This window comes from Schistosoma mansoni (genome assembly GCF_000237925.1).
Source record: "Schistosoma mansoni, WGS project CABG00000000 data, supercontig 0132, strain Puerto Rico, whole genome shotgun sequence".
Classification (NCBI taxonomy): domain Eukaryota; kingdom Metazoa; phylum Platyhelminthes; class Trematoda; order Strigeidida; family Schistosomatidae; genus Schistosoma; species Schistosoma mansoni.
Genome location: NW_017386037.1, coordinates 574851 through 588424, shown reverse-complemented (window position 1 = coordinate 588424; position 13574 = coordinate 574851). Strand labels below are relative to the sequence as shown.

Sequence of the window (13574 nt, the reverse complement as noted above, 5' to 3'; positions counted from 1 at the left end):
GAAGCGGCCGTCCAGTGCTTCCAGGTCTTCCATGGTGGTCTAGCTTCAATTGACTCACGCTTTCAACTAAGAGATAAATTGCCTTTAAATCTTTCTGGCATAAATAAATCGAGATTTCCCCTCAAACAACTAATGAATAGGAATATGATGATTACAATTAAGGATGGGGAAAATCAGAACATCGGTAACTGATGTTTTATTAATCAAGCGTTTTTTAGAACCATCGCATTGAGTATTGGGTTCGGAATGACAGAGATAATATGAGAAGTTGATATTTAATGCTTGAATAGGGCATAATAATATACTCAATAATTATCCTTTTCAGGATTTTAGTATCAACCACCCTCCCCCCATTAGCTGTGCTACTTTACGCAACTGTGAAATATGGCATTTTAATATGGTGAATACTAATAGACCATGTTTAACCAAATAAAGGCACATTCGCAGAACTATAAGCGTGTAACTAAGTCATTAAATGGAGACAGGAATGATTAAACACAATCTACTAGTCAGAAATATAATGAGCAACTATCCTCTAAGGTTGTAGTAGGTGAAATACTTTGATTCATTTATGAGATTGGTCGTCAATATAATCGCGATTCTAAGTCTAGTTTATAACACAGGTAATCTAAAAGCTGAAAGTTGAGTGTTTAGGCCAACTAGGCAATTTTTTTTGAGCTGAAAATAGTCGAAATTATGTCAAGATAAACAACTCACCACCACTGTGACCTCGAAGTGTTGAAACGCAACGCCAATGTTCCGTAAACTTGGTAGGCTCTTTTGAACCGAATACCTGAACTGGACGAGATGTACCGCTGTTAACAAAATAATATTAATGTGATCAGATTTGACAAGAATTCTCTATAACGTGATCCATGTATAAAGTGATATAATATTATAACTGAGGAGACAGTGAACAAAATCAGTCATGTGAAAATGAGAACAGTCAGTCAGTCACAACGTAGAACTTCGTACGTACGTATATCAGTTTGAGTTGCCATACCACATTAACACAGAGATTCAGTCGTCGATTCAAATCCCATAATGGTAGAAGTAGTAAGAGTATAAGCATTATGTGAAAGAGTAGGGTTTGGAAATGTTATTCAAGGGGTATAATCCAGTGAAATAAATTTGGAAAGAGAAAAAAGATTGAGACATGAAGAATTCAGAAGATTAGGATTTGGCCGAACATAAACAGTGGATGCACCTGCGCCATTGCAAACGATTTTGAGCCATGTCATTCAAGGTCTCTAACCATCGATTGCTATCATCTCGCGAATTCCAACCAGGTAGTTTACACCTACCAACATGGCTCAGTCCACTTGCTACTTTTTAGTAATAAAATGTTGTTGTTTTAGGAGTTCGGTAAAAACATTTTGTCAAATGTATGAAAGCTAATTCATCAGTAGTTAGCTAAGAAACAATCATATACAAAGAAAGATATAGTTCACAGAAGTTATGGTATGATGTAAACCCCTCCTCCTTAAGTAACATTTTACAACCAAAGGAAGAGAACTGCGTCTTAAACATTCTTGAATTGTTACTCGTAAAATTTAGAAAACTGTAAATTTTCAGTGTCTTTGCTAAATAGAACTGTGGCATCTGCTTACTCTAAACCGACAAGTGGATCTCTTGATGGGAGAATAATCTACTAAAAGTTGAGAGCAAAAAGTAGCACTTCAAAAAGATTTTCTGTGGTTGAACTAAATAAAAGTACGGAAAGTTGGCAGACGTGATGGAGACCATTTGATCTAACTAGTTGAGATAAGAGTTTGTCACACGCTCTAACTTGACCAAACATACACGAGTAGAAAGCCCGACAGAATCTTTATAGACTGAAAATAAACAAGAAACTATAATTCAAACGCATACATAAAATATAATATAATGAAGCCGAAGAACTACATTTGGACTTACGCTGTTTTCGACCATAACATAATAACTTTGTCCATTCCAGCAGACGCTAACCAACGACCAGATGGTGACCAGCGAACACAGTTGACACAAGCTGTTCGAGGAAAAAAAATTGTTATTGCAAAAAACAAAGGAGTATGTTAACCTAAAGTGTTTCAGTTAAGAATTTGTTGTTTATTGACGGTTATATTCAATATGGGGACTGATGGAAATATGTATCGACCGAAGTTACTGCACAGTATTACAACAACAAGATAAAATTAACAAGGTCGATAACAAACCAGTTAAAGTAACAGAAGTCTCTCTGTTTGAGAAGAGGATTAAACATAAAGAATAGAGACTGACCAGTTGCAGTCCTAAAACATCAATGGGAAGATTCAAACAATCAATAACAAAAGAATTTAAAAATCACCCCATTGCACAAGCAAGTGGCTATCAGGACTCAGTGGCCGAGTGGATAACGTGATGGCGTTTGAAGCGAAAGGTACTGGGTTTGAGTCCCAGAGTGAACATCAACTCTGAGATGCAGGTACATCCAGCCGACGAGTCCCAAATAGGACGAAACGCGCGTCAAACTGGATTCCACTGTTAGCCACTATCCATCTTTGCTTACAATGCTTGTGAATTTAAATTACATCGAGGCAATACGCACAGTATGCACATATGCCAATTAGAAACTGACCAGCTGCAGTCCTAAAACAGCAATGGGAAGATTCAAACAATCAATTCTAAGTGAATATGAAGAACATAGTTTTGAAAATAAAGGAAAAATTTACAAAGTGAAGTGACATTGATGATCAGAATCTAAAGGAAGTAAAGGATGAGTATAACTACATAGGTGTGACCAGTTCTGGGCAATGTCATCCAATGTTTCTAACCATAGATTACAGTTATCGGGCGGAATGAAAGCAAGTAATTTAATCATTCAGTAAATTACTACAGAAATCTTAATATAGTCAACGAATAAATCACAGCTATAGGTTACCTTGCTTTAGTGAGTCCAGATAGCATTCATATTTATATATTATTGATTGAAAAATAAACATTGGTACAAGGAGATATCAAATATATATGCATCACAGTTTATCATTCGATTTGTGTGAAAGCTGGGATACTGCCTGGATGCAGGTGGTTTTCTTAGGAGGCCACACCCCAAGCCTTTGACATAAAGCTCTAATCCACAAGGTAGTGGAGCAACGTTAGGATATGCAGTCCCATGGTAACCGCTGACCAACAATAGATTTATATGCCATTTGTTCCCTCAGGATACTGGAGCCGATATACACCATTGGTTTGGAACCATGGTTTTCCAATTCCCCTAGGTGGATCCGCCGTGTCTATCGACCGGATTTAAGCGCCGGACATTCCCTTTCCGTCCTCTCAATTTCGTAAACAACAGTAGTGCCACGAGAAGGCAGTGAGTAGGACTTCCTTGATAGTGGCTATATACACGTGGCCATATGAGATCATTTCGAGAGGGGGAGTAGACTCGCCCCACCCTCAGCCGCACCAAAGCCGTGGCTTAGTGCTCAAAACACTTGAATTTCAATCACATGGTTGTTAGGTATTATAAGCCATCACGTAAAGGGGTTAGCTTAAAGTATAATAAAACAAACATGTGCTTGGTTACATTGAATTTTATGGTTCAAAAGGAGACATATGGAGTAGTGATATGGTCGATATTTAGTGGAAAACAAAGAGTAAGCCTTCGCGACTGATTGTGAGCAATGTCACTCTAATTATCTAACCAGTTATTGCAATTACTAGTCAGCCCCCAAATACCCTGATACAACCGGTGGTGGGGAGAGATCGCTCCCTCTCTTGAAATGCCTCCACATCGCCACGCGTATGGAGCCACTGTCAGGGAATTCCAACTCACTACCTTCTTGTGGTGGGGATGCTGTCAACGAAACTGAGAGGACGGACGTCTTATGAATGTCAGTCGAAACGAGCTCAACATCGTGCATTATTTGCCGATACTCGGGACCGGTTGGGAATGGCGGAGGTGGTCAGTGCACGGTATGATGTCGTAGTATGAAAGAAAGCTGTATAGGACTGGCTTATGTTGGTCGTTCACGTTTTTCTGGTTGGGGTCCTAGAGATGGTGCAACACAGTGGCTTGTGACGTTATCAAAAATGGTTCAGAATAGAACCTAGTGGCGATCCTTATGTTACCTTTTTCACTTTATCAATAAGAGTGAACGTAACTTCTTTAACTAAAAGAATTCTTTTTGGTCTTATTTTTACTGGCTGAACTGCTTCTGCTATCACTGTTAATATTTTGCTCTCAAACCCTAATATCTGATCATTGTTGCTCTTTTCTTTATTATGTTCAAATTCCATTCTCTATCTCTTCACAATCTCATTTTTGCTGTGCGGCGTATACACATTTGGTGTCCCCTTGTACCAGTGTTTATGCGTTCAAATAAATAAATAAATATATCCACGCCCTCAGATCACCAGTCAGTGGCCTCATGGACGGACGGTGGGTCTTACATTCATACTGAGCTACCAACCTAAAGAGGCACATGAAACTTCCGGTATACGAGAATAAGTCAAAAATCCACTTTTTAGACTATACACTGACGTAAACCTGTTATAAAGCATAATGTGTCAATACTAACTTTTTATTGACAGTTCCTGCCACTAAGCCTGTCGACCAACGCGGAGGAATGTAACTTTCAGGTTGATAAATAAGATAAGTTAAGAGATGGTACGTATGCTAATATTTCAAAGCATATCAAAGTTTAGGTATAAGGTCTATAGATACATATCCAGGTCAGAAGCCTGCCTTATTTACTCAGGTTTGTTGTTCCACATATACAACTGAATATCATAAATCTATTAAGAGTAATGTATTTGACATTATCGTATCATTTTTTAAAATATATTTAGAATTTGAGAACATTTATTTAGTTTAAATCATTCATTTCTTTGGCTAAGTAGCGTTTCTGCATTTTAGCTGGTGTCAGTTAGTGATGAAAACCCTAAATCTAATTCCTAACCCTAACCAGCAACTTTAAATCATAACTTTAATTCCTCATCAGTCAGCTACAAGGTAGTTCCAGGCACACATATGCACCGGTCCAAGTTGCCATAGCTCATTAGCACAACAAGATGAACACCGACTTCATAGAAGTTAGTTTAATGGTGATATTATATAAAAGAAAGGTTGTGTATAAGGACATAGTACAGGAAGAAAAATATGAGGCAATTTTAATCTCATAGTTTGAGGGAAGACAGAAAGTGTATACACCTACGCCATTGTGGTCGATTCTGAGCCATGTCACACAGAGTTTCCAACCATTGGTTACGATAGTCACGCGGATCCCTCATACTGGTTTATAACCCCCATTTAGTTCCAGTTAATAAATGGACACTCTCAAGGTAACTTTAACGTCGCTCAAAGGTCATCCATAAACTATAGTCTTACCGGAATACAAGACGTTGCGAGTAGGCACCAAATATGTTTATTTATTTAAACACATAAACGTTGGTACATGTAGGAAACAAATATATATGCGCCACACTATCATTTGACTTGTGTGAGCGCTGGACTACTACCCGAGTTTGCAAACCGAAGCAGAGGGAACTTATTGCCGTTAGATATTCGAAGAAAAGTTCACCCTTAGGACGGAACTAGTTGACAATGAACGAACAAAATACTAAGAATTATTTCAACTTAATTATAGTAATAAATATATTTTAGTTATAGCCTCACCTTGATGACTGTCCATCTGGAAAAGCTTAAGACAAGAGTTATCACTTGACTCTAAAGTTGGATCTCGAATAGGAGCCATATTCCACAAAACAACAACTCCACATGTGTCGATTACCCCACCAGTAGCTAAACGTGAGCCATCAGGATGTATATCTAAACTATATATAGGTCGACCTGAAGCGGTCATACAAAACTGATGAAAACTTACCAACAGCTTTGTCCTTTGATAGGAATCCATGGGATACCCAGGTCGGTTTAAGCAACCTCATGAAGAGACCGTGATTGCTGCAAAAGAAATAAATTAATTTATATGACAAGCAATATATCAATCAGAAAGAGACCTATTAAATATACTAAAAGCGCTAAACACCTGATTTATATAAGAGAACTTTTTGAAAACCACTTATAATGCTCCTTTTACTTTTATTGATGCAATCAACCGATATAATGTTACCCATTTTTACAATGATGAATTCATGATGTGGAATGTGCTCACTCCTGGTATCAACTATGACGCCTAATTGAAACATGAACTGCTCGTTATATTCGCAGTCGAAAAAAAAGATATTCAGGTTCGGCTATGCGTAAGACTTTAATGTGTTTAACACTGATGTTGTTTATGGATAGAATATTGTTTGGAGCGACGATAAAATTTACTGGTTATCCTTAATTTTCGCTTGACATCATGAATCGATCAAAGACCTGAAAGCACAGAACAGCTGTTTCGTCCTAGTATGGGACTACTCAGAAATGCACATCCACGACCCCGCACGCGGGATAAGATTCATGATCTCAATTAAAACTGAACGATCTCCGCAACCATATACCGTTATTATTTAATTTTGACTGCACCATTGTGATTGACTTGATGTTTGTCTGGAACCACTAGTCAGGATTCCCTGATGGAATCCAATCAGAATATCTGAACCTGTCAACATAGTTTGGTCAAACTGTCACATATTGATACGGCTGTATGTAATCTTTTGAACAAATCCCACACCAACTATTATAGTGGCCCCCAAATGCCCTGGTAAGGCCGAGAGTGGGGAGAGTCTGCTCTCCCTCTCGAAATACTCTCATATGGCCACGCGAATATATAGCCTCTACCAGGGAAGTCCTACTCACTGCCTTCTCGTGCCACGGGTGTTGTTCACAAAAGTGAAAGGACGAAAAGCGAATGTCCGGAGCTTTAACCGGGTTGGTGGATGTGGAGGACCCACCTAGGGGAGTTGGAAAACCCTGATTTCAAACCAATGGTGCACATGGGCTCCAGTATCCTGAAGGAACGAATGGCGTATGAACCAACTGTTGGTGACCGGCTACTATGGGAATGCATCTCCTTACGATGCTCCACTGTCTTGTGGACTAGACCTTTAGGTCAAAAGCTCCGGGTGTGGCCCCCTAAGAAAACCACCTGCTTCAGTCTGGGCACCTGGGCAGTATCATAGCCCTCACACAAATCGAATGAGATTTGTGAAGCGCATATTTATCTGGTGCTTCCTTGTACCAATATTTATGTGTTTAAATAAAATAAAAATTATAGTGAATTGCGATAGCTGGAGTATAGGTATGTTTAACACTTCACAGCCACATAAACCAACGGATATGTATGACCTTATCAATCGAAATTCTGGTCATATCACTGCTTGTACGTAACCTTAGCACTATCCACTCAGTAGTTTTACTGTATTTTAGAAAGACCTTGATTACATCGAGTTCTAGAACTTGTATCGAATTTGTATTAAAAAAAGTATGCAGCTAAACCAATGAGGATTCAAAAAAACTTAAGTCCATGAAGCAAATATCAAAATAGGATTCGAATTTATTGTTATGAATTGGAAATGGTAGTCAAAGTTAGGCTCTCTCTTATTAACAACAGTTAGAATGATAGGATTTCAATATTTGTATCCTAATACTATTTCCTAGAATTGGGAGTCTTTTATTTAGCTAAAAACAGTGAATGTGTTTCGGTTTTTCTATGTGTTTTTCTACCAAACTAACCATGAATTTCAATCTGAATTGCAGACTTATCTGTTTGGTAATATGAACACAACGTCAAAAAATAAAACATTTAGATTTATCTAGTAAGTTTCTGGTCTACAAGATTAGGAATATTGGTCGAGACGGCAAAGATAACGTCTGACTGTACTTGCATTCATCTGACGAAAAACAGATAACCATCACAAAATTCATTGAAGGTAAAATCTGGATTTAGCTGCAAATCTTCGTATCCTTGGGAGATATTTTAATTGTCGGCAGTGCAATCAAAATGAGATAGGTTGATTGTAGTTGGTCAAAGTTAAACCTAGTGAGATTCGTACAAAAGTACGCACTGAACATGCTCAGAACACAGTTGGTATTTCTAGTTAGGTTTTAGGCGCAACAAAGACTACATGAGACGACTGTAAAAGTGAAATATATAAGAATCGTGATTCCCGGCAGGTACTGGCCCATCGAAGTTCTACACCAAAAACGAATGAATGTTCATGTTACCCCTGAATTGGAAAAGCTCTATTTAATCATACATGTCGTGGAAAACCCAATGAAAACGTGATATTTCAAGCAATAGCCAAGGGCTACATTAACTAATAAACAACAATAATGAGGACTCTCTGCAAACAAGCCAAGTGACCTGAAGTAACTAATGAGTTTCGTTCAAAATTACCGCAAATATGGTATATGGTAGAAGGTCGTGGTCTAAGTCATACGAATAGAGCATAGATAACATTACACAAAAACCCATTTGATAGCAAAGACAATTTAGAAAACATAAAACACAGATGTACCAAGAGATAGACGCTTCTCAGATAAAAAATACCACCATGACTTATAAACTTTACGAAAACTGCATGTTAAGTAAACAGCATTATTGTGACACTAACGTGAACGACCTTCAAATCAAATTATCGGCAACCTTGCGAACAGTTGAAGTGCCCAATTTCAGAGTACGTAAGAAAAGTTCACTTCACTAATTTATTATAGCGTATAATATAGAATATGAATTTTTACTCAGTAAACTATACCGTGGTGGGCTAAAAAGTGATCCAGTTTGGATGCTATGCAGAGCTAATGATATCTAGTGAAACCAAAGTAATTAAAAACGGCTAATATCGATGGTTAAAACAAACACGTTATTGATCCGAGAAGTCATGAAGGTTCCGTCATAATTCGTTCACCGTTGAAATCAATTAACTCTTAACCATAATCTGAGACTGGTATTCGAGGGGAACTATCAGTTCAGATGAAGACACTTAAGTACTCTTGTCTTCTTACTTTTTTTTATACGGATAGTGGACTTACATTTCGAGTTGTTTAACTATCATGGTTTTCATAGATTAAATCTGTCGATTAAAAGCTTTCCAAGATGATATCTAAATAAATTGTTGACCCTACTAAAAGTTACTCACTCCTAGATCAAAATCATGGACAAAAGTGCCAAGAAATACTTTATTCAAACTCAAAGGATGGGAATTTTTTAACCATCTTCTTTTAGATTATATCCAAGAGATGTGCTGCAGCCAGACTGTTCCAGTAGTAAAACATTTTTAAATTGATATTTAGGCTTAATAAGTCGATTAGTTTTGTTAAGACTACTGATCTTCATTAATCCAATAATTTTTTTGCCTTTTAGAGCTTTTCCGCGGAAGCTGCCTTCCTAATGTCATCCTAAAAGTAGCCAGATATTACCAGTTTGGCAAAATTTTCTTAGTACAGTCAATTTCAGTTCGATGAGATTAGGCCGGTTAGTAATCACTACGAAACTTTGATGAGCTGTTCTGAAACAAACGGAAAAAACAGATCAAGCCTGAAGTTTTCAAGGAGTTTTGAGATCATAATCAATTCAATTAGTCACGTGTCATCAGGAAGTTCAGGTACTCTTGAGATAGCCCTGAATTTTTTGGCACTTTTCCACTTCTGACTAACAGTCGGTACTTTTCAGTTTCGGCGAACCACCCTCTAAATGGATATAACTAGCGCATCTTACAAATCACCTTAAAACTGTTCTTGAGCAAGTTAAATCTGTCGTAGGCAACGGTTTCAGAAAAAGGTGAGCACTTTTGGACCTACAAATTTATTTTATATGTATATTGATTAATGTCTAATGTGCAATTTGGTTCTATTTTTTTTTGTTTTAAACTTGTTTGAAACTTTTGTTTCAACCTTAAGTTGTTGACATAGCGTTATCGACTCATTACCTGCCTAGTACCTCGTTTTTTCAACATTCATGTTGTTATTCCGCGTTAATACTGTTGCTTAGTTGATCAGTCGCGTGTTCCGGCCTTGTGTGAATATATATAAATGTCTGAAATATAATAACGGTCATGAATTGGAGATCATTCGCCCCGCATCCTCCCTCTTTGTTCGGATCTAGTAGGTGTTAAGTCAACTATCGAACATATATCAGGGGTCTTTCTCGTCCGTTCTGCTCATTGTATGCTTAAGGTCGGTAACGCTTATTGGACAGTGGTAGTTTCGTGCTGGTGGGCACCCCCGTATTTAAGATAGAAGAAATTGTACTAGCTCTGAATAAGTCTTTATTCTGATCGTAGAGCAGAATATTTGCAGCGCGAAGTCACTTGTTCCAAAAATGAAGCTTCTCAACATTCACTATAAAATAATAGTAAATATAATGCCTATACAATATAGGGAAGTGGATGAATAGTTGAGCTGCAATTTTTTAATATTGCCAAGATGTTCGTGAACAACTTTTAGCCAATTAACCTAAGCTGTTACACTAGGATATAGGAGAAAGACACTTCCAAAAGAACTTGATAAAATATTAGAATTTCCGAGTGGGGTTTTCAAAACATAGCTTTCAAAATCTACGATGACTTCAGAAACATCTGGCAAACGGAAAAGGTAAATGGTGATATAATCATCACCGTAAGTCACAAGCTTAAATGCAGCATTATCTTAGCTAGTAGTGAAAGGCTAACAAATTGACCTTCAAATAATGAATTAACTGCTTATCATACTGCCTACCGAAAAATCTACAGTACAATCAACTTACCACTACAATAACATCAAAAGCCATAATTTCATCTATCTCCTGAAAACATCATTGACTATATAAACGGGGTGTAGATAAGCATAATTAGATATGATAATTAGGATTATGTAGCATTATGGTCTACTCCGTTATTTGTGCTGCTCAAGTAATAGGCCTAATCTTAAAATTTTATATTTGTCATTATGTGACTGCCTAATCTATAAGTTCTTACGTGGGAGTCACATCATTGTCTACACTGACTCATAGTATCGTTATCATTACCAATATATGGCGGACCTTTAATTAGTGTTACATGTTGAAATCCTATTTGCCCAATTATCTTCTGTTCAGCAATGAGGATTGTAGTTAGGATCCAATACCCCTACAAGTGTTCGAACTAATGTGCTAACTAAGAATTATCGAAACAGTGCAATTCAGGGCAGATAGAACTAAATGAGCACAAATGAATTTTTGTAATCAGCGTCTTTTCAGTATATTCATCATGTGTCCGTATGGCTGCGAATTGATTACAGACTCTTTTTGATCTGGAATGTAATAATTAGCGCTAAAATTAGCAACGAAAATTGGAAGGGACTCACCTGGGTCCTCGTAACGTATTCGGTTGTTGTTACTGACTTGCATATGAACCATCGATCTTTCGACCGGTTTTAGCAGGCCTTCCATAGCTTATGAAAAGGAGTCATTGTACGAAAATTTTTCACCTAAGCAATTCCATCAGTTTCTTCTGTATGAGGTCTGGCAATCCTTCACCGAAGGACATTATCTGCTCTCTCCTCCGGGTCTTTGAATCCAATGTTATGCACCCGCCAATGATAGAAATGACGACGGTAAATATCAGTTCCATAAGAGGCTGAAATCAATCACAATAAAGTTCCCCAGAAAGGACCTGACCATCTTGATGAGAGATCTAAACGCAAAGTCATAATGGACAGCACCGGATATGAATATATCATGGGATGACATGGACTGAGAACTGGGAGAAAGGGAGGAGAATGATGACAGATTCGCAAATTCGTGTGCATTCAACAAAATGCTTATAGATAGGAAAATATTACCACACAAATGCATACATAAAGCTACATGGATTCCTCTGGGGCACTCTATACAGAAGCAGATCAGTCATATTTGCATCACTAAAAGTTTCAGACAGCCAACTGAAGACGTGAGAACCAGGAGAGGAGCTGACATAGTTCCAGATAACCACCCACCTGGTTGTGGACAAGAAGTAATTAAAAACTAGTGAAACAACATTGCGAAGGTTCAATACAGCATTCCATCCACATACTTACAGACCTAAACAATTCAAAATAGTTTTCAACAAAACGTTCCAGGCCTTAATTGATCAACTCAAAGAAGACGAAACCTTTGAAGACGATAGAAGAAAATTTGATTGCGATCAAAGAAGCATCAACTTCAACGTGTCAGGAGGTGCTGAGCCGCAAGAAGCATCATCGATCATAAGGAACGGTTCTCCATTAAAACCCTGGACAATGTTCAAGAAAGGAAGAATGAAAGCACAGCAATTAGCAACGGCCGAACAATAACAGAGAAAGTCAGGTCACACGCTGAATACCCAGTAGTAAACAAGTAAGTGAAGAAGAGCATTAGGGCTGACAAGCATAAATATATGGAGGACCTAGCAACGACAGTGAAAAAAGCTGTAAGAGAAGGACATATGAAGAGATTATATGATACAATGAAGAAACTGACAGGAAAGTATATTAATCGGAAAGACTGTTCAAAATTAAAAGAGACAAGTCAGTCACTGAGATCCAAGAACAGAGGAATAGAAGGGTCATCAGTCAAATAAAGAGTGAGAAAGGAGAGAGACGAGAAAACTCACCAGCCGAAGTAATGAAGTCAAAAACAGAAGCAAATGCAAAGACACTACACTTTGTGTTCAGGAAGATTTGGGCGGAACAACGAGTGCCGATTGACTGGAAAGAAGGATATCTTATGAGGATATCGAAAAAAGGATATTTAAGTAATTGTGAAGACTACAGAAGCATCACACTACTATTGGTACCAAGAAAAGCTCTCAACAGAGTGTTGCTGAACCGAATGAAGGGTTCAGAAGATATCCAACTTCTAGATCAACAAGTCGGATTCCGTAAAGGTCGGTTGTGCACAGACCAAATCCCAACACTACGGATAGTCGTGAAACAATCAATTGAATGTAACTTGTAACTACAAATTAACCTCTTAGACTCTGAGCAGGCGTTTGACATGGTAGGTAAGGGAGTCTTATGGAACTTCGTAGCACTACGGAGTGAGTACCTGAGAAACTCGTCAATAATATGCGGAATTCATTCGACGGACTACAGTGCAAAGTGGTGCATGTAGAACAGCTGACAGATGCATTCTGAGTGAGGACCGGAGTCAGAAGAAGCTGCTTACTCTCTCCCTTTCTCTTTCCTCTAGTACCTGAATGGATTAAATAATTGCTGTCAAAGTATGCATATGTCGGCTACCCTCGTATATAATTATCGAGTTAGTCCGCGTTAGTGAATAACGGAATTAAATAAGCTAAATACGAGAATCCATTTGAAATATGTATAATTCATGAACAGGCAATCAGGGAGACGAAACAAAGTGGGGAGAGCGAAGAAGATTGCAGAAGGCGAATGAACGCGACTCAATTTAATCGAGCACGAATCGATATCTATGGTCAGATAAAAATAAGGTGCAGACATATTATCAATAGGATAAGCAGTGCACACACATACGCTCATATAAAACCAGTCAAGGTTGATAAGCGTATAATTGACAAGGTCGAATTGTGGTTCACGGAAAATGAATAAATTGGCTTTTCCGGAAGCTATAATAAACTATATGGAGTTAGCATAACACATGACCTTGCACTATTACCCATAATGTACACATGATACTATGTAACCTGGTTGACGTAATGATGAGTGAGCTACTTAG

The 13574-nt window shown here is 37.9% G+C and overlaps 1 protein-coding gene and 1 non-coding gene across 2 annotated transcripts in view; one reads left to right on the top strand and one right to left on the bottom strand.

Annotated features, from left to right (window-relative positions):
* The window catches only part of Smp_090070 (WD-repeat protein, putative), a gene marked incomplete at its 3' end in the record, with an annotated part of 36232 nt that extends 30312 nt beyond the window's left edge, over positions 1–5920 (bottom strand). The window contains exons 1-4 of the mRNA XM_018789898.1: positions 5844–5920; positions 5636–5809; positions 1918–2008; positions 718–815 (exon numbers count right to left, since the gene is read on the bottom strand). Of these exons, the coding sequence (XP_018646424.1) occupies positions 718–815; positions 1918–2008; positions 5636–5809; positions 5844–5904 (424 nt within the window). The 5' untranslated portion in view covers positions 5905–5920. The remainder of the gene's footprint in view (positions 1–717; positions 816–1917; positions 2009–5635; positions 5810–5843) is intronic.
* On the top strand, positions 2358–2424 carry Smp_tRNA_01141_Gln_TTG.1.1. Its single transcript has one exon. It is a non-coding gene (tRNA).
* Positions 5921–13574: the final 7654 nt, after the last annotated feature.